The 23,283-nt window shown below is 39.3% G+C and overlaps 1 protein-coding gene across 1 annotated transcript in view; it reads left to right on the top strand.

Annotated features, from left to right (window-relative positions):
- Window positions 1–23,283, top strand: part of SMURF2 (SMAD specific E3 ubiquitin protein ligase 2) — a 120,207-nt gene that overhangs the window by 63,010 nt on the left and 33,914 nt on the right. The window contains exons 3-7 of the mRNA XM_066386436.1: window positions 4,002–4,110; window positions 11,676–11,809; window positions 14,833–14,898; window positions 20,219–20,303; window positions 23,091–23,174. Of these exons, the coding sequence (XP_066242533.1) occupies window positions 4,002–4,110; window positions 11,676–11,809; window positions 14,833–14,898; window positions 20,219–20,303; window positions 23,091–23,174 (478 nt within the window). The remainder of the gene's footprint in view (window positions 1–4,001; window positions 4,111–11,675; window positions 11,810–14,832; window positions 14,899–20,218; window positions 20,304–23,090; window positions 23,175–23,283) is intronic.

The following is a 23,283-nucleotide window of genomic DNA, read 5'->3' as shown; positions in this document are numbered from 1 at the left end:
TTTTCAATTAAACACATTTATAAATTGTTAGGTCTTATGGAAATAATATGAATAGTGTTAAACTTAAAGAACAATATAGATTAAGTAGATTGATATCCTAACTTACCAAGTTTCTTCTTAAATACTTGCAGATCATAGAATCATAGAATTAGAACTAGCTAAGGCAATTTCTGTCTGTCTTTGAATCTTGGTATATTAGTATCTTGACTTTAAAAAAAGTTAGCATAAGTATCAAGGTGCAAAGTTTTTCCAGTTACCAACACTTACTAACATTTTGTTGTACTATTTTCAGCTGTCCATAGGAGATCTATACTATCTCAATATGTAGAACATCTAAAGTCATTTTGTCTTTTTAATGTTTTATTTAGTTCTACCTTCTCCTAACCTTTTTTTTTTTTTTTTTTCCAAAAAGGCCTCTATTTTTATTGTTGGGACTGAAACTGTAGTGTCATTTTTGACAGTTTCTTACAAATTCATTCTATAGCTTTGAGAGTAGCTTTCTCCACTGTCATTCCCTTTTCCTTGACATGTGACTTCCCTAGTTCAGGGTCAACTCATCCTACTGTTCTTCATGCTAGTATGACGCTTATAACAGTTTCATAGATGTCCTCTACCTCTAGTTTTTCCTTCTCTTGATCCATCTTGAATACCATTAATAGAAAAATACAAAAATATATTTACAAAATATATATTTACAGCCATACTCAAGAACCCTTGTGGCTCCCTGTTAAATTCCTCAGTTACTTCAAGCCTGTATTTTCTTTTTGATCAGTGCTATCTCTCCAACTATAGTTAGTTTCACACCTCAGCACCTTTCAAATCCTATGGTTGGACTCCTTTAAGCCTTTTAAATATTGTCATACTCTCCTTGGTGCTCCCCTTTTTTTTTTTTTTTTTTAAAGTGAGAGGAGGGGAGATAGTGAGATAGACTCCTGACGGGGATCCACCTGGCAACTCCGATCTGGGACCGATATTCAAATCAACTAAGCCACTGGCTTCAGGAGAGGGAGAGGAGAGAAGCAGATGGTCACTTCTCCTTTGTGCCCTGACTGGGAATTAACCCTGGGACGTCCAGTACTCCAGGCTGAGGCTCTATCCACTGAGCCACCAGCCAGGGCCTACAGTTATTCTTTAAAGCCCAAATGAGTTCCATCCTCTCAAAAAGAAAAAAAAAGGCCTTCCTTTACTGTTTAAACTCAAACTGGTCTCTTTTTCTGAGCTCTTGTACAAACTGTTGAATCGCATAGTAAGGGAGTTATAATGCAGCATATTAATGAAAAGCATGAAATCAAGAACTGCCTGACCAGGAGGTGGTGCAGTGGATAAAGCATCGGACTGGGATGCGGAGGACCCAGGTTTGAGACCCTGAGGTCTTCAGCTTGAGCATGGGCTCATCTGGTTTGAGCAAAAGCTCACCAGCTTGGACCCAAGGTCGCTGGTTTGAGCAAGCGGTTACTTAGTTTGCTGTAGCCCCACGGTCAAGTCACGTATGGGAAAGCAGTCAGTGAACAACTAAGGTGTCTCAGTGAAAAACTGATGATTGATGCTTCTCATCTCTCTCCGTTCCTGTCTGTCTGTCCCTATCTATCCCTGTCTCTGACTCTCTCTCTGTCTCTGTAAAAAAACAAACAAAAAAAATCAAGAATCAACTAGCCTGTGTGTGCTTGGGCTTAGAATCTAAACTTTAGACTCTGGCTCTGCTACTTACTACTCTGACTAGGCTGGTTAATTATGCTTTGTGCCTCAGCTTCCTCATAAGTAAAATATAGATAGTAGTAGTATTTACCCCATAGGGTTGTTGTGAGGATTAAGAGATTTAATATATATAAAACTTATTACAAATCAATATAGTCATCTATGCTCAGGTTGGTTTTTTAAAAGTTATTATTTTGGTGTATAAGTGGCATTCTTATTGCCCAGCTAGATATTGAGTTTTTAAAAAAAAATTTTTTAATTTTAATTTTTTTGACAGAGTCAGAGAGAGGAACAGATAGGGACAGACAGATAGGAAGGGAGAGAAATGAGAAGCATCAATTCTTCTTTGCAGTTCCTTCATCTCCTTAGTTATTCAGTGATTGCTTTCTCATATGTGCCTTGATGGGTGGGGGGGCTACAGCAGAGTGAGTGACCCCGTGCTCAAGCCAGAGACCTTGAGCTCAAGCCAGCGACCATAGGGTCATGTCTATGATTCCACACTCAAGCCACCGACCTCGTGCTCAAGCTGGTGAGCCTTGCTCAAGCCAGATGAGCCCGTGCTCAAGCAGGCGACCTTGGAGTTTTGAACCTGGGTCCTCCACATCCCAGTCTGACGCTCTAGCCACTGCGGCACCGCCTGGTCAGGCTAGATATTGAGCTTTTTTTTTTTTTTCTTTTTCTTTTTTCTTTTTACAGAGACACAGAGTCAGAGAGAGGGATAGATAGGGACAGACAGACAGAAACGGAGAGAGATGAGAAGCATCAATCATCAGTTTTTCGTTGCTATACCTTAGTTGTTCATTGATTGCTTCCTCATATGTGCCTTGACCGTGGGCCTTCAGCAGACAGAGTAACCCCTTGCTCGAGCCAGCAACCTTGGGTCCAAGCTGGTGAGCTTTGCTCAAACCAGATGAAGCCACGCTTAAACTGGCAACCTCAGGGTCTCGAACCTGAGTCCTCCGCATCCCAATCTGACGCTCTGTCCACTGCACCACCACCTGGTCAGGCAGATATTGAGCTTTTGTATTTTTCTGAAGCTGGAAACAGGGAGAGACAGTCAGACAGTCTCCCGCATGTGCCTGACCGGGATCCACCCGGCACGCCCACCAGGGGGCGACGCTCTGCCCACCAGGGGGCGATGCTCTGCCCCTCCAGGGCGTCGCTCTGCTGCGACCAGAGCCACTCTAGCGCCTGGGGCAGAGGCCAAGGAGCCATCCCCATCACCCGGGCCATCTTTGCTCCAATGGAGCCTCGCTGTGGGAGGGGAAGAGAGAGACAGAGAGGAAGGAGAGGGGGAGGGGTGGAGAAGCAAATGGGCGCTTCTCCTGTATGCCCTGGCCAGGAATCGAACCCGGGACTTCTGCACGCCAGGCCGACGCTCTACCACTGAGCCAACCGGCCAGGGCCAGATATTGTGCTTTTTAAAGGCAGGCATTAGTTTTTTTTCCTCTCATTTCTTTTTTTTCATTTATTGAGAAGAGGTGAGGCAGAGTCACTCTCCCCCATGTTCCCCAACAAGTATCCACCCGGCATGGCCATCAGGGGTATGTTCGGTCCATCTGGGGCGTTGCTCCATTGCAACAGAGCCATTATTTAGTGCCTGAGGCAGAGACCATGGAGCCATCCTAGTGCCTGGGGCCATCCTGCTCCAATCAGCCATGGCTGCAGGAAAGGAGGAGAAAGAGAGAGGGTGGGGGGGAAGAGAGAGAAATGAGAGTGGGGTGAAGTGGGGTTGGAGAAGCAGATGGGTACTTCTCCTGTGTGCCCTGACTGAGAATCGAACTTGGGACATCCACATACCTGACTGATGCTTTGAGCCAATCAGCCAAGGCCAAGGCAGGGTATTAGATTTTTTTGTTTTAGTTTCTCCCACCCGTGGTAGTTCAGTAAAACTTTTTGGCTATTTTCTCTGTAGCCCATGTTCCTGTGTGAAAACCTTTACTAAGTTGTCCTTTAAATAAGCTACTAAGGAAGACCTTGGGAAAACTCAAGAGCCAGAAATGTTTTAAGCATTTTCGTTTCTGGGTTCAAAGGTGAAGATCTGTAAAAACTTGCACATTTGATATAACCTCTAGACCTTGATAGTTTAAAGATGAGAATAGGAATAAGAAAAAATGTAGTTTTTGGTCTTTAATGTAGAATTAACTTTAACCATAGTTTTTAAATGGACCATATTTATAGCTAAATGTTAAACTTTTATAAAGAATGAAATAATCCTTGTAAAAAATAGTAATGTTTATGTAATTACTCTTATGTCTTCCGTGTCAAATATTTTTTAATTTAAAAAAATTTCCCCCTTTTCACAGGACTTCCGGACCCATTTGCTAAGGTGGTGGTTGATGGATCTGGGCAATGCCATTCTACAGATACTGTGAAGAATACTCTCGATCCAAAGTGGAATCAGCATTATGACCTGTAGGTTTAAATGACTAATCTGAAATAAGACATAGAATCAGTATTATTTTATATAGTATTTGAAAAGAATCACTGAAAAATATCTGAGTTTGATCTGTGGTATAATTTGGTCTTCACAGAGGTATACAAAACCTTCTGGGAAGGTACTTTGGCTAATTTATAGCTGGTTTTGGAAGACGAGGTACCTTCATAATGACTCTATGAAGAACAAAATACATACACAGTGTAGAGCAGTTCCTGACCTCCACTTTTATCAATTAAATAAAAACATTGCTTTAGGTCAATTATAAATATAAAACCAGAAATCATAATTAGGGTACACTCATAGGCATTCTCTTTGTTTCTATGTGGATAGTTTCTCTCCTTTAAATTTTATTTTATTCATAGTAGTATGTGGACCTTTTTAAAAAGACAAATGGTACTGCAAGGCTTTTATTGGGAAAGTGCAGTTCTCTGCTCCATTCATATTCCTTATTCCCTTTCTCAAGTAACTGCTTTCAATAACTTTGGCTGTTTATTCTGGTATTTTCTTCCGTTTCTAGTTCCTATGCTTATTTTATAGCATCTCAATATATAAATATAAATATAAAATTATTTAGTTGTAGGTATTTTAAAATTTCTTAACTTAGAAAATGACTTAGCTTTTATAACAGTATCTTTCATCCTCACTCCCAGAACACCCACATGCCCCTTTTCTCCCAGCCCTCCTATATAGTCATTTGAACTTTTTGGTTAAATCACTGTTTTATGTTTACATTATTATCATCATATAAATGTTCATAACTGAGTCACATGGTGTGCAATGATTATGTTTCCTTCCTTGAAAACTCTTGTTTTTCTGAAGTTAATAACTCTTTTAGCATTTGTTTAGTTTTCTATCTACATCATTAATTCATTCACAGGCTGCCCTATAGGACTGAACATCTTCTGTGTGTATGTTTAACAATATGAGATACTCTGTTGGCTTTCCTTTTTTCTTGGAAATACCCCTTCTGCAGCATCTGTCCTTTTGTTCCAGGCTGATCTAGTGGTTCTCTTATACCTGCTGCACAGTTGACTGGAACTTGCCTTGATTGCTATGCTGGGAATTTCCTCGGTCCTCTCTAGTTCCAGTTACTTCCTGTTTGGGGGGGGGGGGGGGTTGTTCCTTGTTTGGTAAAGTTATCATCAGTTGTTATCTTGAGAAAGAGTACAGAGACATGGAAAATTACTTTGAGATCTTGTTTTCTTACTTGATTGATAGTTTGAGTATAGAGTTCTAGGTTAGACATCACTTTTTCTCCAAATTTTTAATACATTGCTCCATTGTTTTCTAGGTTTAGATCAACAGTGTTGAATAGAAATATAATATAAGCCACAAATAAATATAATGTGAGCCACAAATGACAGCTCATCTGTAATTTTAAATTTTCAATTAGCCATGTTAAAAAGAGTAAAAAGATAAAGACAATATTAAGCTTAATAATATATTTTGTTTAATTCAATATATCTAAAATATTTTTATTTCAACATTCAATAAATATAAAATAATTATTGAGTTATGTTACTTATACATTACAAGTACTTTATAGGCCCATGAGGCTGGTGGCTTCTATTTTGGACATGATTTTGGTTCATCATGATTATTGTTTCCCACAAAAAGATTTCAAAAATTTTTTTTTTTAGGTGAGAGAGGAGGGTGTGGGGGGAGAGAAGGAGGGACAGATAGAGACAGACAGGAAGGGAGAGAGATGAGAAGCATCAATTCATAGTTGCAGAGCTAATTCTTTGATTGCTTTCTCATATGTGCCTTGATCAGGGAGTTCCAGAAGTGACCCCCTGCTCAAGCCAGCAACCTTGGACTTCAAGCCAGTGACCTTTGGGCTCAAGCCAGCAACTATGGGGTCATGTCTATGACCCTATGCTCATGCTAATGACCCCATGCTCAAACTGGTGAGCCCATGCTCAAGTTGATGACCTTAGAGTTTTGAACCTGGGTCCTCAGCATCCCAGGTCGATGCTGTATCCACTGTTCTACTGCCTAGTCAGGCCAATGTTAAATTTTTTGATGATGGATTTGGTACTTCTGATACATAGTACTACATAATGGAACATTTTAATTGGGATAAATTTTTTAGTTATGGGATGTCACAGCAACAGTAAACTACTTGGAGACCAGACGACATGTTCCAAGGGGCCAAGGGAAGGCAATAGCCCCAGTCAGTAGACCAAAGGACTGAAGCCCCATCCCTAGCCTTACTCATATTTATTAGCCAGAACAAATAACTCAAGGAAGAGACAGCAGAAGTTTTCAGGGGGTGAAGTAAAGGACAAGGAACATGCTGACTCCTAATCTCTGTTCTGAAAGCCTAAACATTCCTTGTTGCTGAATCTATCCTGCTGTTTTGCTGTTGCCAGTATGTACAGTTTCCAGTATGGGTCAGAGAGGCCCTGGACTCTCGTCTGCTCAGGGCTTTCACCCTGGGGCACCTTGCTATCTCTAATTACTTTCCTAACTCTGCATGTCTTCATTGCATATTCCTACAATGGGACATTTTAAAGTTATTGATAGATGATTTATTCTCCATTTTCTTTCTTTCTTTTTCCTTTTCTGGAACTCCTGTTATTTGGATGTTATGCCTCCTAAGTTGATCATCATTTCGTTGTCCTTTGTTCTCCCAAATTTTATCTTAGTTTAAAAAGTTTTAATAAAAATGTAAATAAAAACTGTGATGAAATATCTGTGTTGTTTCTCCAACTTTGTTTTCCAGCATTCCTATTTATTGTAATTTCTTCTCTCACATTTTTAAATTCCAAGACCATTTTGCTTTCTGACTTCCCCTTTTTCATAACTCCGCTTTTTTGTTTTTTGTATGCAGTATATTCTCTGATGAGAAAAATGAGTATTGCAGTTTTCTTCTGTGACCCTCTTTTCTCAGAGTTCCTTTTTTCCTGTTAATTTGGTTTGGGTTTGTCTTTTTATAATTAAGCGGAGGCACTTAAATGTTGATTGTAAACTTTGCCTGTGGGTAGGGCTGGTCAGCTCTCTAGGGTAAGCAGGTATAACCAGGACATTTTTATTGCACGTAATTCTGCCATTCCTTCTGTTTCAACCCCATCATCACCATCAGAGTATCTTGGGCTTACAGTTTGGCAATATTTCAGGGGTTTGGTAGCAGCAGTAGTTTTGTGTTTTGTTTTGTTTGTTTCTTCCTGCAGTTTTAGGTTTCACTTTTTTCCAGTTTGCTAATTCAGTTATCACATGTTAATTCTTTCTTGATATCTGTACTCCCAAGTCTTTTTTAAACATTACAATCATTGTTTCACTTTTCATCAGCCTCAACTTTTCTTCAAATGTTCCACTTGATTTTACCTACAAAAACTAATCTTAAATCTTCCATCAAAACCTCTAAGCCTGACATCTCACCTACTTACTTTTAGACCACTAACTTTAAAAGTACCCTAGAGCAGTGGTCCCCAACCTGTTTTGGGCCACGGACTGGTTTAATGTCAGAAAATATTTTCACGGACCAGCCTTTAGGGTGGGACGGATAAATGTATCACGTGACCGAGACAAGTGTCAAGAGTGAGTCTTAGACGGATGTAACAGAGGGAATCTGGTCATTTTTAAAAAATAAAACATCATTCAGACTTAAATATAAATAAAACAGAAATAATGTAAGTTATTTATTCTTTCTCTGCGAACTGGTACAAATAAATGGCCCACGGCCTGGGGGTTGGGGACCACTGCCCTAGAGCACCCAGTTCAGCCTGGATTCTGGTCAGTTATTTTAAATTGGACCTTCTAAACCACATATGAACAGCCTGACCAGGTGGTGGCACAGTGGATAGAGCATTGGACTGGGTTGCGGAGGACCAAGGTTCAAAACCCCAAGGTTGCCGCTTGAGAGCAGGCTCATCTGGCTTGAGTGGGGGGTTCACCAGCTTGAGCACGGGGTCACTGGCTTGAGCATGGGATCATAGACATGACCCCATGGTTGCTGGCTTGAGCCCAAGGTCTCTGGCTTGAGCAAGGGGTCACTCACTCTGCTGTACCCCCCCCCCCCCATCAAGGCACATATGAGAAAGCAGTAAATGAACAACTAAGGAGATGAAGGAGCCACAACAAAGACTTGATGCTTATCTCTCTCCATTTCTGCCTATCTGTCCCTATTTGTCTCTCTCTCTGTCACCAAAATAAATAAATAAACCACATGTGAACAAATGTCTTGTTACCATTGCATCATTAAGAAATCTAGAGGCACCTTTGCCAGTTGGCTCAGCGGTAGAGTGTCACTCCAGTGTGTGGAAGTCGCAGGATTGATTCCCTGTCAGGGCACACAGGAGAAGCACTCATCTGCTTCTCCACCCTTCCCCCTCTCCTTCCTCTCTATCTCTCTCTTTCCCTCCTGCAGCCAAGGCTCCATTGGAGCAAAGTTGGCCCGGGTGGTGAGGATGGCTCCATGCCTCCGCCTCAGGCGCTAGAATGGCTCCGACTGCAACGGAGCAACGCCCTAGATGGACAGAGTATTGCGCCCTGATGGGCATGCCGGGTGGATCCCGGTCTGGTGCAGGCGGGAGTCTGACTGCCTTTCTGCTTCTAACTTGAGAAAAATACAAAAAAAAAAAGAAAAAGAAACCTTGAGGCCACTAAGAATTTTGCTTTTGTGTATGCTCTTTAGGTGTTATGACTCAGTAATTATTCCATATTAACTTAAATAGCAAATAAATAGGCACTAAAAGATAGGCAATAGAAGTAAGACTACCTAGTTTCCCACCTGTACTACTTACCTGTGTGATTACCAGCTTATTGTCTGATTTCTTATGTATTAGTTTCTATTAATAAATAACAATGACAATACTGCCTTTAGAGGACTGCTATGAAGATAAGTAGGATAATATATGTATTGTATTTACATATAAATTGCTTAGACTAGTACCTGGCCATGTAAGTCTCAAATGTTAGATGGTTTTAGTAAATACATTATTTTAGGTCACAAAATTATTAGTTGATTTGACCTTTAGGGATTTTGAAAGCATAGCTGAAATAAACTACTATCTATGTACATAGTTCACAGTTTTTAATCAGATTGTTTTAAACCGTTTCTTTTTAGCTTCAGATTTAAATTCATCCAAACACCCAGCTACAATAGTGAATAATAGAACACAGTCCTCTGAGTTTATAGCCAAATGGTTTATGAGGAGAAGTAAATAATAAACTGTAACAGTGTGATAACAATATGAGGAAGTATATGGTGCTATGGAAATAAATAGGACTTCTTTACGTGGATTTAGGAGTTGGGGAAGGCTTCCTAGGAAAGGAGTATGTAGGCTTAAGTAGGAGTTGAAAAAGGAAAAGGTGGGAAAGCTGTAAACAAAAGCATTCTGTTTAAGACCAGAGGGGAAAGAGAACATGGTTCTGGAAATAGTTTAGAGAGGCAGCATTGGTGAATTCACATAGTAAGGGTAGTGTGGGAAAAGACAGGCAAAGAAAAGCAAGCTGGAGCCAGCTCATGAAGGTCCTTGGAAGCTCATTAATAACTTTTACTATTCTCCTAAAGCAATGGGAGCAGGGAAAGGATTTTTAGTAGGGGAATGCTATAATCAAATTTATATCCAAGAAGGAACGCTTTGCTTATAATGTGAGGAAGAACTTAGAAAATGATGACTTTATGTTAAAAAAAAGAATGGCAAGGAGACTATGTCCAACTCTGTGGCAGAATCCAGCAAATAGAAAATGATGACTTTATGTTAAAAAAAAGTGGCCATGTGAATAGAGAGATGTGAGTATTCTAAATATTTTAAAATATGGCCTTAAAACCTACATTTTTTTTATCCTTAAAAAAAAAAAAAGAAATCATACTATATATATCCTGTTCTCTGCTGGCTTTGGCTCACAGCAGTGGTTTGCTGACCCCTGCCTTAGGCTCCTTACTTTTCTGGCCTTGCTGCTACAGTCTCTCTTAACATAGCAGTTAGAGTAATCCTGTTAAAACAGATGTCAAATCTTATTACTCCTCTGCTCCAGATCCCCGTTGGCTTCCTGTCTTACTTGGAATGAGAGCCAGAGTTCATACCATGGCTGACAAGGCCCTTTATGATTTATCTCCTGTATTGGTTATAGCAAGCTAACTGATACAGTAGATAACACCAAATTTTACTGGCTTAAAACAATATGTGTACTTTATATATTAAGTCCATGTGGCAGGGAGGTGAGACACTGTTAATAGTCATTCAGGGATACAGACTGATAGAAGTTTCCCTGTTTGCAACGTGTAAGTCTCAAGGTCTCTATGGGCTTTGTTATCTAGGCTGCCACCGGGCACTTAAGCCTGGGTGGGCTGCTCTCAGAGCTGAGGGAATCCGTGTTTTAGCACACCTGTGAATCAGGTTCCCAGTTAGAAACTGATTCAGTGTGATTTAAAAAAAATGTTTGGTTTGGGAAATTTAGATATTTAATACATGATTCTGGTTCTAGAATTTCGACATGTCAGGTTGTAGATAGATACTTGCCATGGTAGATCTGTTAGGTCTGTTTCAAAATTGTTACACGCACACTGAATGATACTTTAACTCAGATTTTTCATTTGCAAGCAACAGAAATGAAATTCAAACTGGCATAATTTAAAAGGAATGTAGTAGCTTGCATAATTTAAAGTCCATGGGGATGGGCATGCTTTAAACAGCTAGATCCAGGGGCACAAGAGTGGCTTTCATGTTCTTCATGTAAAAGCTTTAGTCCCTACTTAATGGCTTAGGCTTTTTGATATACTAGGTGAATTTTTCTGAATTTACTGTGAATGATATTAAGGTCAAGGTTGCTGGACCAAAAATTTGACCTCTTAGAATTGTTGAACTATATAGTTAGGGTTCTACTGATAGAATTCTGTATTTCATTACATTTTTGCATGGGATGACACCATGTTAACAATTGGCTGTGGGAGAGCTCTCACGTACTTGCAGGTGTATGTACAGATGAGTGTAGTAACGCTTTTCCCTGCTCTGCTTGTCTGCAGGCAGTGAAGTGAATCTGCAAGAGTCCTGCTCGCTCAAGGCCTGTATACAGGAGAGAAGCAGGGGAAAAGCGTTACAGTCAGCTTTTGCTCTACAGCATTTTAAAACACAACAGGTATGTCAGATTTTTGGTCTGTCAGCCTTGACAATGCCCCTTGAAAATGAACTGAGTACTGTCTGAGGTCGTAGGTCGTATCATTGAAATGTATTTAAAATGTGACTGTGATGAAAGCTCTTGCAGGATTTTTGTTCTTGGAAATAACCATAAACTCCCTTAATGTTACTTGACACCAGCCTACTAAAGTAGTTTTCTCACTAACAAAAATTGTTACTTAGCCAGAGTTGGCAGATGCGGTAAAGGATATATTAAAAGTTCCTTTTAGAGTTTACTTTTAAGATTTCAAATTTAAAAAAAATTAATCCTGTGGATTTGATTGAACTCAGAATGTGTTTTATAGTACCTAACCATACTCTGAAACATTTGTGACTCTAGACTACAAAACAAAAGAAAAATTCTATACTAACCTTCTTGTAATTGCCAAATTACTCATGTGGTCATTTTGGCTTTTTAGGTATATTGGGAAGTCTGACTCAGTTACGATCAGCGTGTGGAATCATAAGAAGATCCATAAAAAACAAGGGGCTGGGTTTCTTGGTTGTGTTCGTCTTCTCTCCAATGCCATCAATCGCCTCAAAGACACTGGTTGTGAGTAGATACTAGTACTTTAAAACATTTATATATATACATACACGTGTATGCTTACATACAGACACATGTATACACATGTATACATATTTTGGAGAGGAGCCAGGGGTCCAAAAACTTAACCTCCTGTGTGCGTTTGAAACACTGGTAAAAAATCCTGGTCTAAATTTACTTTATGGACTTATAAAAACAATGAAACATTTTAAATATGTGAATCCTGGAATTGAATCAGAGCTGATGCTTAGTTTCCAATGACTATATAAGGGTTAAGAAATGACTGATTCCAGAAGAGTAAAAAGGAAGGAGTTAAAGTATATATGCCTTTTTTATTCCTTAGCACCCTTCTCTGGTTTGTTGGATTTGTGAGATAAAGTTATTTAGGTGATTGGAATGTTTAAGGTGGCAGTTAAAGGAGAATAATTACTGAATAAAACTTATATATAAGACTGAAAAAATTAAAAGTTACAAAAGGTAAATGTTATTTTGTGTGAAAGACACTTGTATTAACTATTTAAGTATTAGCTTAGTGTTTCACCAACCTGGGCATTTACAAGATAAACCCAAGATCAAGACATTAGAAAGTGATTTCCACATTGGATTGACAAGTTGACTTAGCATATGTATAATTTATGTAACCAGGTGACAGAGTATCTTTTGGGGATGTTTCAATTGGAGCATAGTTATCTTTTTCAACAGAATTTTTTGTTTCTACAGAATTTCTTTTTACATAATATAAAAAATATTATCAATTTTCATGAAATTTTTGCCCAGATGCCTATACTAAGCAAAAATTCACATAGAATTTAGCTAACAAAATAAGTAAAAAATAGAGTAGACCTGCTGGTGTCTCAGTAGATAGAGCATCAGTCTGGCGTATGGACATCCGCAGTTTGGTTCCTGGTCAGGGCACACAGGAGAAGTGACCATCTGCTTCCTCCCCTTTTCTTCCTCTTTTTCTTTTTCCCTCTTCCTCCTCTTCCCCCTCTTCCCACTCTTTTCCCTCTTCTTCCTCTTCTCTTTCTTCCCCCTCTTCCCCTCCCATAGCTAGTGACTCAGTTGATTTGAGTGTTGCCCCAGGCGCTGAGGATGGCGCCTTTGGAGTGCATCAGCCTCAGGTGCTAAAAATAGCTCAGTTGATTCGAGCATTGTCCCAAGATGGGGTTGCCAGGTGGATCTTGGTAGGGGCGCATACGGGAGTCTGCCTTACTATCCCCCCTCCTCTCAGCTAAAAAAAACTTTAAAAATAGAGTAAATTTAGCTTTGAATGTTAGCTATATTAAGAGATACCACAATTCAGATATATAATATTGACCTCTTAAAAAGAAAAAGGGAGAAAACTGAGCTAGAATTTCTGAGTTAGGGGAATTTAAACACAACTAAGAATTTCTTATGTTTCTGGGTTGACAGAGTGACCAACAGGAGATGGAAGACATTGAAATTGGAAAGGTGTAACTTATAAAAACGAACTGTTTTATTTATTTTTTACAGAGATAGCGAGAGTCAGAGGGATAGAAAGGGACAGACAGGAAAGGAGAGAGATGAGAAACATTAATCACCAGTTTTTCGTTGTGACACCTTAGTTGTTCGTTGATTGCTTTCTCATATGTGCCTTGACCGTGGACCTTCAGCAGACCGAGTAACCCCTTGCTCAAGCCAGCGACCTTGGGTCCATGCTGGTGAGCTTTTGCTCAAACCAGATGAGCCCACGCTCAAGCTGGTGACCTCGGGGTCTCGAACCTGGGTCCTCCTCATCCCGGTCCAACGCTCTATCTACTGCCCCACCACTTAGTCAGGCACGAACTGTTTTATTACTGAACCCAGCCGGCAGACTACAAATGTATAGGTCACACATGTGACCTTGTATCTGATTTAATTTAGTTAGCCAACATGTATTGAACCTTTAACATGCCAAGTACTGTTCAAAAAGTTGGTGATAGAAAGGTTAAAAAAGCATGGATTCTGTTCTCTGAGAAGCAAGGGCTAAGGCCTCCTGGCAGAAGGAGCAGGACACATTAGAAGGCCTGCACAGAAGAGGGAGTGACTTAGCAGTGTCTATTTATTTTCCAAAGGGAAAAATATTTGTAATTTCAGCCAGGTGCTATAGTGTTGGGGTATGGGTTTTTCCTTCTGCTGCTTATGAATGTTTATTAATTTATTTGATTTTTTAATGTGAAGTAATATTTATTGAACATTTAATGAGCACCTGATATAGTTGGAGTGGAGAATACAAAGACTAAGATATGGTTTCCTTGTTTTATCAATTCACTATAGACAGATGGCATACCGCTGTAAAAGAATTCAGTTATAAGTGCTGTAATAAAAGTAAAACTAACACGTTAAGGGTGACATTGTTCCATACTGTAACGGACCAGGCCAGTGTTCTACCTGTTTTATAGATGAAGCGTGAGAGAATGAGTTACCCCTAAATGAGTTAGTAGCAGAATGACTTAAACTCTTTATCTTACAGTTTATACCTGGCTGCTTATTACTATTTACTTTGGGTGTATGTATGTGGGGAGGTCATTTGAAATGGTTAGAGAAAAAAATGACAACTAACATTTATTGAACACACATGTGCCAGGTACTTTGCTAAGAGTTTTACTTATTATCTGATTTAATCCTTATAAAATATGAAGTAGGTACTGCTATTATACATGATAAAATCAAGACTTAGGGATAAATTGCTTCAGAACAACAGCTATGTATTGAGTGGCAAGCCAAGAAATAAACTGAATTGATCTGAAATCTTTGGAAAGTTAACTGCATGTTGGCAATATTACACCAGTGTCTCATTGTTTTGAAATCTGAATTTATCAAAACTTTTATTGAGACATTTATATTGATTATCTACAGAGTCAAAATTTAAAACATTTGTTTCATCACTAAAACATGATTAATTCTTTAAATGATAGGCCTGGTTTCCAGTGGATTGTGGAAATTGACTAGACTCAATAGATGTTAGAATCTCTGATACCAACTTTTTTAATTCCTTTTTTTTTGTTGTTGTTGTTGCTTTGAAATAGATCAGAGGTTGGATCTATGCAAACTTGGGCCAAATGACAATGATACAGTTAGAGGACAGATAGTAGGTAAGTGTGGAACTTAAAATTACATGAATTTTGGCTTCATTCAAACTGACCTAAATTCTAAATATCTTTTAAATCAAAGTACAACTGTCATTTCATTGTATTGGCATGAATTAAATGAGTCATGTAAAATGTTTCAAATAGTAATAGTACATATAGGATCCAGGCTAACTTAATTTAAAAAATACCCCCCAAAACTATAAATAATGTTTAAAAATAAAGGCCCCTGATGATTTGAAGAACTGTTACCCTTTAGGAAGAAATTCTTTTAAAGTATATAAATAAGGTAGAGCACTGATACTTTATAGATGGTATTAAAGTTTTCTGAAAATAATTCTCAAGCTAGTTTTCTGAGTATATATTGAACTCTTTGTTTAATGCTTTAGTTTTAAAATAATCTGTGCTAATGAAAAAAAGAAACAGAATGAGAAATGGTAAAAAAAAAGAAAAGAGAAAAAAAAGAATAAGCACTTACTGGTAAAAGAAACTATTACCTTACTCAAGGTACTTAGTGGGCTAATGTGCTGTCTGGAATTGACCTAAAGGAAGGGTTTTATATAAAAATTCCTGAGACTTATCTTAAGAATTGATGGATCGAGACATGATCGAGATACATGGTATGGTAGGACACTGAGGTGGGCTCATTTAGGGCTTCCTACAGAACAATAGAGCAATTGGAATCATATCACTTCATTATAGCGCAGAATTTAGAACAGTGGTAGTCAACCTGGTCCCTACTGCCCACTAGTGGGCATTCCAGCTTTCATGGTGGGTGGTAGTGGAGCAACCAAAATATGAATAAAAAGATAGATTTAACTATAGTAAGTTGTTTTATAAAGATTTATTCTGCCAAATTTAGCAAAAATCCAACATAAAGTACTTGGTAAGTAATTATTATATGCTTTAACTTGCTGTAACTCTACCTTATAAATTTTATAAAGTAAAGTTACTTCCCTACTTTATAAATCACCATTACTGTGGAACTGGTGGGCGATTAGAAAATTTTACTTCAAACAGAGATACAAAAGTAGGCGGTAGGTATAAAAAGGTTGACTACCCCTGATTTAGAATAAGATGTGCCATATTTCTCCATGTTTAAGACGCTCCCATGTATAAGACCCACCTTAATTTTGGGTCCCAAAATTTGTGAAAAATAATGTATTATATAAAGTTATTGAACTCAGGTTTTATTCATTATTAAACAATGAGTGCAAAGACAACAAGCGTGAAAAAGCAGGAAAGCAAGTAAAAAAATCTACAACCGCTGTATAAAACGCACCCAGATTTTAGACCCCAAATTTTTCGAAAAAAAGTGCATCTTATACATGGGGAAATACAGTACTTGAATTATGAACCTATATTTTACAAGGCAGTGAACTGAGTTCATGGTTAGGGAATTGCCAGAGTAGGAACATAACAGCCCTATTTGCGGTTGTCACAGGGAATTATCTGTACTGTAGAATTATTGATAATTCACGTCATTCTTAGGTTGAGAAGGTAGTAAAACACTTCAAACTAGATACTGGCATGCAGGACTTTTTTGTTGTTTTTGTTTTTTGGGTTTTTTTCTTTTTACAGAGACAGAGAGAGAGTCAGAGAGAGGGATAGATAGGGATAGACAGGAATGGAGAGAGATGAGAGGCATCAATCATTAGTTTTTCTTTTTTTTTTTTTTTTTAATTTTTATTTTTATTTATTTATTCATTTTAGAGGAGAGAGAGAGAGAGAGAGAGAGAGAGAGAGAAAGAGAAAGGGGGGAGGAGCAGGAAGCATCAACTCCCATATGTGCCTTGACCAGGCAAGCCCAGGGTTTTGAACCGGTGACCTCAGCATTCCAGGTCGACGCTTTATCCACTGCGCCACCACAGGTCAGGCTAATCATTAGTTTTTCGTTGTGACATCTTAGTTGTTCATTGATTGCTTTCTCATATGTGCCTTGACAACGGGCCTTCAGCAGACCGAGTTAACCCCTTGCTTGAACCAGTGACCTTGGGTCCAAGCTGGTGAGCTTTTGCTCAAACCAGATGAGCCCACGCTCAAACTGGCGACCTTGGGGTCTTGAACTTGGGTCTTCTGCATCCCAGTCCAGTGCTCTGTCCACTGTGCCACCTGGTCAGTCAGGACTTTTATTTATTATTTTGTATTTTTCTGAAGCTGGAAACGGGGAGAGACAGTCAGACAGACTCCCGCATGCGCCCGACTGGGATCCACCCGGCACGCCCACCAGGGGCGATGCTCTGCCCCTCCGGGGGGGGGGGGGGTCGCTCTGCCGCGACCAGAGCCACTCTAGCGCCTGGGGCAGAGGCCAAGGAGCCATCCCCAGCACCCGGGCCATCTTTGCTCCAATGGAGCCTTGGCTGCGGGAGGGAAAGAGAGAGAGAGGAAGGGGGGAGGGGGGAGAAGCAAATGGGCGCTTCTCCTATGTGCCCTGGCCGGGAATCGAACCCGGGTCCCCCGCACGCCAGGCCGATGCTCTACCGCTGAGCCAACTGGCCAGGGCCTGGTCAGTCAGGACTTTTAAATGTAATTGTTGCCACTTTATTTTTTTGGGTATGTTATGTAATGCTTGCTAACTAATGTCTAGAAATAACAAAATAGTTTTACTAGGTGTAAATTTATATTTATAAAAATAGACTTTCTTTTGTAAGTGGTTAGACATATATCCATTGGAATATATTATATATAAAAAAGAATGTTTTACTTAAAAATTTGTGTTTGAGTATTTTTTAAAAATTTTAACTTTTTTTTTTTGTATTTTTCTGAAGCTGGAAACGGGGAGAGACAGTCAGACTCCCGCATGCGCCCGACCGGGATCCACCCAGCACGCCCACCAGGGGCGACGCTCTGCCCACCAGGGGCGACCACTCTGCCCACCAGGGGGCGACGCTCTGCCCCTCCAGGGCGTTGCTCTGCCGAGACCAGAGCCACTCTAGCGCCTGGGGCAGAGGGCAAGGAGCCATCCCCAGTGCCCGGGCCATCTTTGCTCCAATGGAGCCTTGGCTGCGGGAGGGGAAGAGAGAGACAGAGAGGAAGGAGGGGGAGGGGGTGGAGAAGCAAATGGGCGCTTCTCCTATGTGCCCTGGCTGGGAATCGAACCCAGGTCCCCCACACGCCAGGCCGACGCTCTACCGCTGAGCCAACCGGCCAGGGCCAAAAATTTTAACTTTTTTAAAAAAATTATTTTTATTTATTTTATTTTTTTACAGAGACAGAGAGAGAGTCAAAGTGAAGGATAGACAGGGACAGACAGACAGGAACGGAGAGATGAGAAGCGTCAATCATTAGTTTTTCATTGCACATTGCGACACCTTAGTTTTTCATTGATTGCTTTCTCATATGTGCCTTGACCATAGGCCTTCAGCAGACTGAGTAACCCCTTGCTTGAGCCAGCGACCTTGGGTCCAAGCTGGTGTACTTTTGCTCAAACCAGATGAGCCCACGCTCAAGCTGGTGACCTCGGGGTCTCGAACCTGGGTCTTCCGCATCCCAGTCTGATGCTCTATCCACTGTGCCACTGCCTGGTCAGGCAAAAAAATGTAAACTTTTGGCCCTGGCTGGTTGGCTCAGCGGTAGAGCGTCGGCCTGGCGTGCGGGGGACCCGGGTTCGATTCCCGGCCAGGGCACATAGGAGAGGCGCCCATTTGCTTCTCCACCCCCCCTCCTTCCTCTCTGCCCCCCCCCCCCCCATCCAAGGCTCCATTGGAGCAAAGATGGCCCAGGCGCTGGGGATGGCTCCTTGGCCTCTGCCCCAGGCACTAGAGTGGCTCTGGTCGCGGCAGAGCGACCCCCCGGAGGGGCAGAGCATCGCCCCCTGGTGGGCAGAGCGTTGCCCCTGGTGGGCGTGCCGGGTGGATCCCGGTCGGGCGCATGCGGGAGTCTGTCTGACTGTCTCTCCCCATTTCCAGCTTCAGAAAAATACAAAAAACAACAACAACAAAAAAAAACTTTTGCATAAATTTGGTGTACATGATAAGGTAGGCAGAACTCAAACATACTTTATGATCCTACAGTTCTGTCATTTAAGGACATAATGAATTCTAGTTAGTTCTTGCTGAATTAAACCTTTACAAATAATCATAAATAGATTCATATAACAGCTTTTCAGGAAATGGAGAAAAGTACACTAGAACACTAACTTTAAAAAAAATATATCCTAATACTTTATATCCTTGTACATGTATATATACTTTTTATTATTTCAATTAAAGTGAACATAAAATTTTTATTTTGCTTTCTTTCACTTACTGTAACCATTCATGTTTATAATCAATGATTTTTAAGGGATGAATTATATTAATATGTGATTGTACTGCAGTATACATTTCACTTAGCCTTTCTGATAAAAAGTAATAGAGTTTTTAGTACAGTTTTAACACTAATGTATTCACTGAGATGTGTTATAGTGTCTCCTATAAACAGAACATTTTATTCAACTTTCTAATTTTTCAAAACAATATTTTTATTGTGTTGACATGGTTTCTAGTGTCCCACTCAATATAACACCCTCTGCCCACAGCATTGTGCCCCCTAAGTTTTCAGAATTTTTACAGAACTGGAAAATTTCAGATTTTTGAGATCCTTCCTAGAACGAAGGTCTTAAGATGTCATATTTCATGTAGTATTCTTTAAGAGATTTGGCTGTAGTTTAGTTTTCCTGTATCTCTTCTATCTTGTGGGAGAGTTGCCAGAAATAGAATGAAAGAATAATAGGGCAGCAAAGACTTCAGGTGTGTTATTTAGTCAGACTTCCTCATTATTCAGATTGGGATTATCTCAACCTCAAGAAAGTTGTATTTTGTTCAAGGTCACAGTGCTAAACTATTTGATATAGCCTGATTTAGAGTTCACATCTCTACTACCAAGTTTATAGTGATAGTTTTAAACTACACTGGATGATGATGTATTGTTTTAACTCATGGAATTCAAGTATTGCCCTGTTGACAGACTCTAGCGTATTTTTTTTTTAAGATGGGTCAAGAATTAAACTAATATTAATGTCATCTTTTCAAATTCTTCTGTACATGACTATACCTTTCATGTGTTACACCTCTTCCTAAGTGTAGTAGTAGCTTTGCACTGTTCATGATGATGGAAAAAAGTGATTAGACTTTTCTCCAGAAACACGAAAAAGTGTAGGAAACCTTAAAATTCTAGTATCACTCCTTTAAAAAAAAAATCTCATAGAAAAAGAAATTATAGAATTTAGTAGAAACTAAGTAGTTCTTTCTAATGTATTAAAATAAGCTAAGCCAGGTTGTCTTTTAAATTATAATAATTCTTTCATGTTCTATGACTCTTACTAATTTTTTTTGTTGTTTAATAGTAAGTCTTCAGTCCAGAGACCGGATAGGCACAGGAGGGCAAGTTGTGGACTGCAGTCGTTTGTTTGACAATGATTTACCAGATGGGTAAGCCAAAGTCATTAGAGAAGTATGTAGATAATATCTTTAAAATAAAGAGAAATAAGTTGGTGTTTATTGTATATTTAACTTTAAAAATTTACTTATCAATTCCAGAGTTTAGGTTTTTCTTGTACTTGGAACATTAGTAAGACACCTTGTCATAAATTTATAAAATAAGCCATGGATTAGATGTTAAATTTGATTTTTAAGAGCTTTGACTAGAAGACAAATCAAATTTCTTGACAAATAAAACTATCATGTAAATATCGTATATTCAAAAGAAAAATGTTTTGATTAAATTCCAAACGGCATATATAAATATTTGCTGACTTGGAAACATTACTCTATTTAAAGGGATAGGATAGAGAATCTGTAATAGTAGTTATAATAACGTAGTAATGTTTATTGAGCATACATGTGTCAAACACTGCTTTAAGCACTTTATATAATACATTTTATATAATTTAATTCTCCTACCATATGGTTCTGGAATTAGACCATCTGGTAGCCAATCCTTACTCTTCTGCTGACTAGCTTTATGAATATAATCAATTTATTTATTGTCTCTAAGCTTTGGTTTATATTTATTGATGAGAGGATGATGATATTAGTGCATATGCCATAAATTGTTGTGAGGATTAAATGAAATTATTAGTGTAAAACTCTTAGCACAATGTCTCACATATAGTTTAGTGCTTAATAAATAATGAGCTACTTTTGTTACTGCTACTTTAATTGATACCCTTATTCATTATACAGATTAAAAAAACTGAAACTCAAGAAGTAACTTGCCAAAGGCCACATGATAAATGGCAGAGCTAGAACATGAATTTAAACTTGAATTCCAAAGCTCTTGCTTTTTTTCTTTTAAAAAAAATTTTAATTTATTGATTTCAGTGAGAGAGGAAGGGAGAGCAAGAGCCAGGAACATCAGCCTTTTTTTGTGTGCCCTGACCAGGGGTCACACCAGCAGCCTCTCTGCTTCGGGATTCTGTGTGTGTGCCCTGACCGGGGTCACACCAGCAGCCTCTGTGCTTCGGGATTCTGTGTGTGTGCCCTGACCGGGGGTTACACCGGCAGCCTCTGTGCTTCAGGATTCTGTGTGTGTGCCCTGACCGGGGTCACACTGGCAGCCTCTGTGCTTGGGGATTCTGTGTGTGCTCTGACCAGGGGTCACACTGGCAGCCTCTGTGCTTTGGGACAATGCTCGAACCAACCAAGCTATCTGGCCAGGGCGCATGCATTTTTTAAATCACTGTTCTTTATCTTTGTTTGATTCTGATTCTGACATTTTTCTGATTTTATTTTTAACTTTAAAAGTATTTTAATGAACTTCAGTGAGATATAAGAGATATAATTTACATACTATAAATTATATTCATGTAAAGTGTATAATTGGTTGAGTTGTGACTTAAATTATTTTTGATGTGAAACCCCAAGATTGTGGGTTCAGTTTCTGGTCAGGGCACATGCAAGAATCAACCAATGAATGCATTAATAAGTGGAATAACAAATCGATGTTTCTCTCTTTTTCCCTTCTAAAAAGTCAATTAAAAAAAACAAAACAAAAAAAAATGTTGATATGGAAAAATTTCTGTGATATCTCAGGTAGGGTTAAACTGTGATGCCTTGGCTGGATAGCTCAGTTGCTTATAGTGTCATCCTGATACCAGGTTGTGGGTTTCATTCCTGGTCAGGGCACATATGAGAATCAACCAATGAGTGCATTTGTAAGTGGAACAACAAATTGATGTTTCTCTCTTTTTCCCTTTCTCTCTCTCCAAATCAATTTTAAAAATTAGTTTGAGTAGGCTGTTTTTAAAAGCTTTTCTATACTTTCTTAGTTAAATTTTTTTTGTATGTGTGTTTTTCTGAAGTGAGAAGTAGGGAGGCAGAGAGATAGACTCCTTCATGCGCCTGACCAGGATCCACCCCGCATGCCCACCGGGGGCGATGCTCTGCCCATCTGGGGCGTTGCTCTGTTGCAACTGAAGCCACTCTAGCAACCTGAGGCGGAGCCCACGGAGCCATCCTCAGTGCCCGGGCCAAATGTGCTCCAATGGAGTCCCAGCTGCAGAAGGGGAAGAGAAAGAGAGGAAGGAGAGGGGGAAGGGTGAAGAAGCAGACGGGCACTTCTCCTGTGTGCCCTGGCCAGGAATCAAACCCAGGACTTCCACATGCTGGGCCAATACTCTACCACTGAGCCAACTGGCTAGGGCCCTTAGTTAAATTTAATTTTTAAAAAGTTATGTGACTTTTTTTAGTATGGCCTTTCCCCCCCCACTAAACTCTGGAGAAATAAGTGTAGTATAGTTGAGAATTATTGACATCGAAAAACTCTCCAAGTTTGGCTGATAGAAAATATCGTATTTTTCATTCCATAAGACGCACTTTTTTTTCTCCCAAAAGTGGAGCGGAAAATGCCCGTCTGTTTTATGGAGCGAAAAATATGGTATTTTATTAAATATTTTAACACACTACTTGGTTCAGAATATTTTTTTTTCTTATTTTCCTCCTTAAAACCCTAGGTGTGTCTTATGGTCAGGTGCGTCTTATGGAGTGAAAAATATGGTATTATATTAGTCACACCTCAGTGCAAATATTTTAGAAGCTTTGGACTTCTAGAAGTTATATCATACATTTTTAAAAGTAAATTGAAAAGTTTCTATATTTTAATCTTTCAATCTTTCATTCTTGATTCATACAAATCTCTTTCTGGCTTGGTTATTATGCTAAAAACATTGTGTATCTAGCTTTCTAGTAACATTTTGTTTCTTAATGTTTTTATTAAAGCTGGGAAGAAAGGAGAACTGCCTCTGGAAGAATCCAGTATCTAAACCACATAACAAGAACTACACAGTGGGAACGCCCAACACGGTAAGAATATACAAGTATCTTCCCATGGTCTGTGCTGTTCACCCTCCTGAAATCGTCCCTTTATGTTTAACTATCAGTTTTACTGGATTTCCAGTCTTGGTTTATACTG

Source organism: Saccopteryx leptura, chromosome 5 (genome assembly GCF_036850995.1).
Source record: "Saccopteryx leptura isolate mSacLep1 chromosome 5, mSacLep1_pri_phased_curated, whole genome shotgun sequence".
Taxonomy (NCBI): Eukaryota; Metazoa; Chordata; class Mammalia; order Chiroptera; family Emballonuridae; genus Saccopteryx; species Saccopteryx leptura.
The sequence above is the reverse complement of the archived record's forward strand: the minus strand, read 5'-3'. Positions and strand labels throughout refer to the sequence as shown.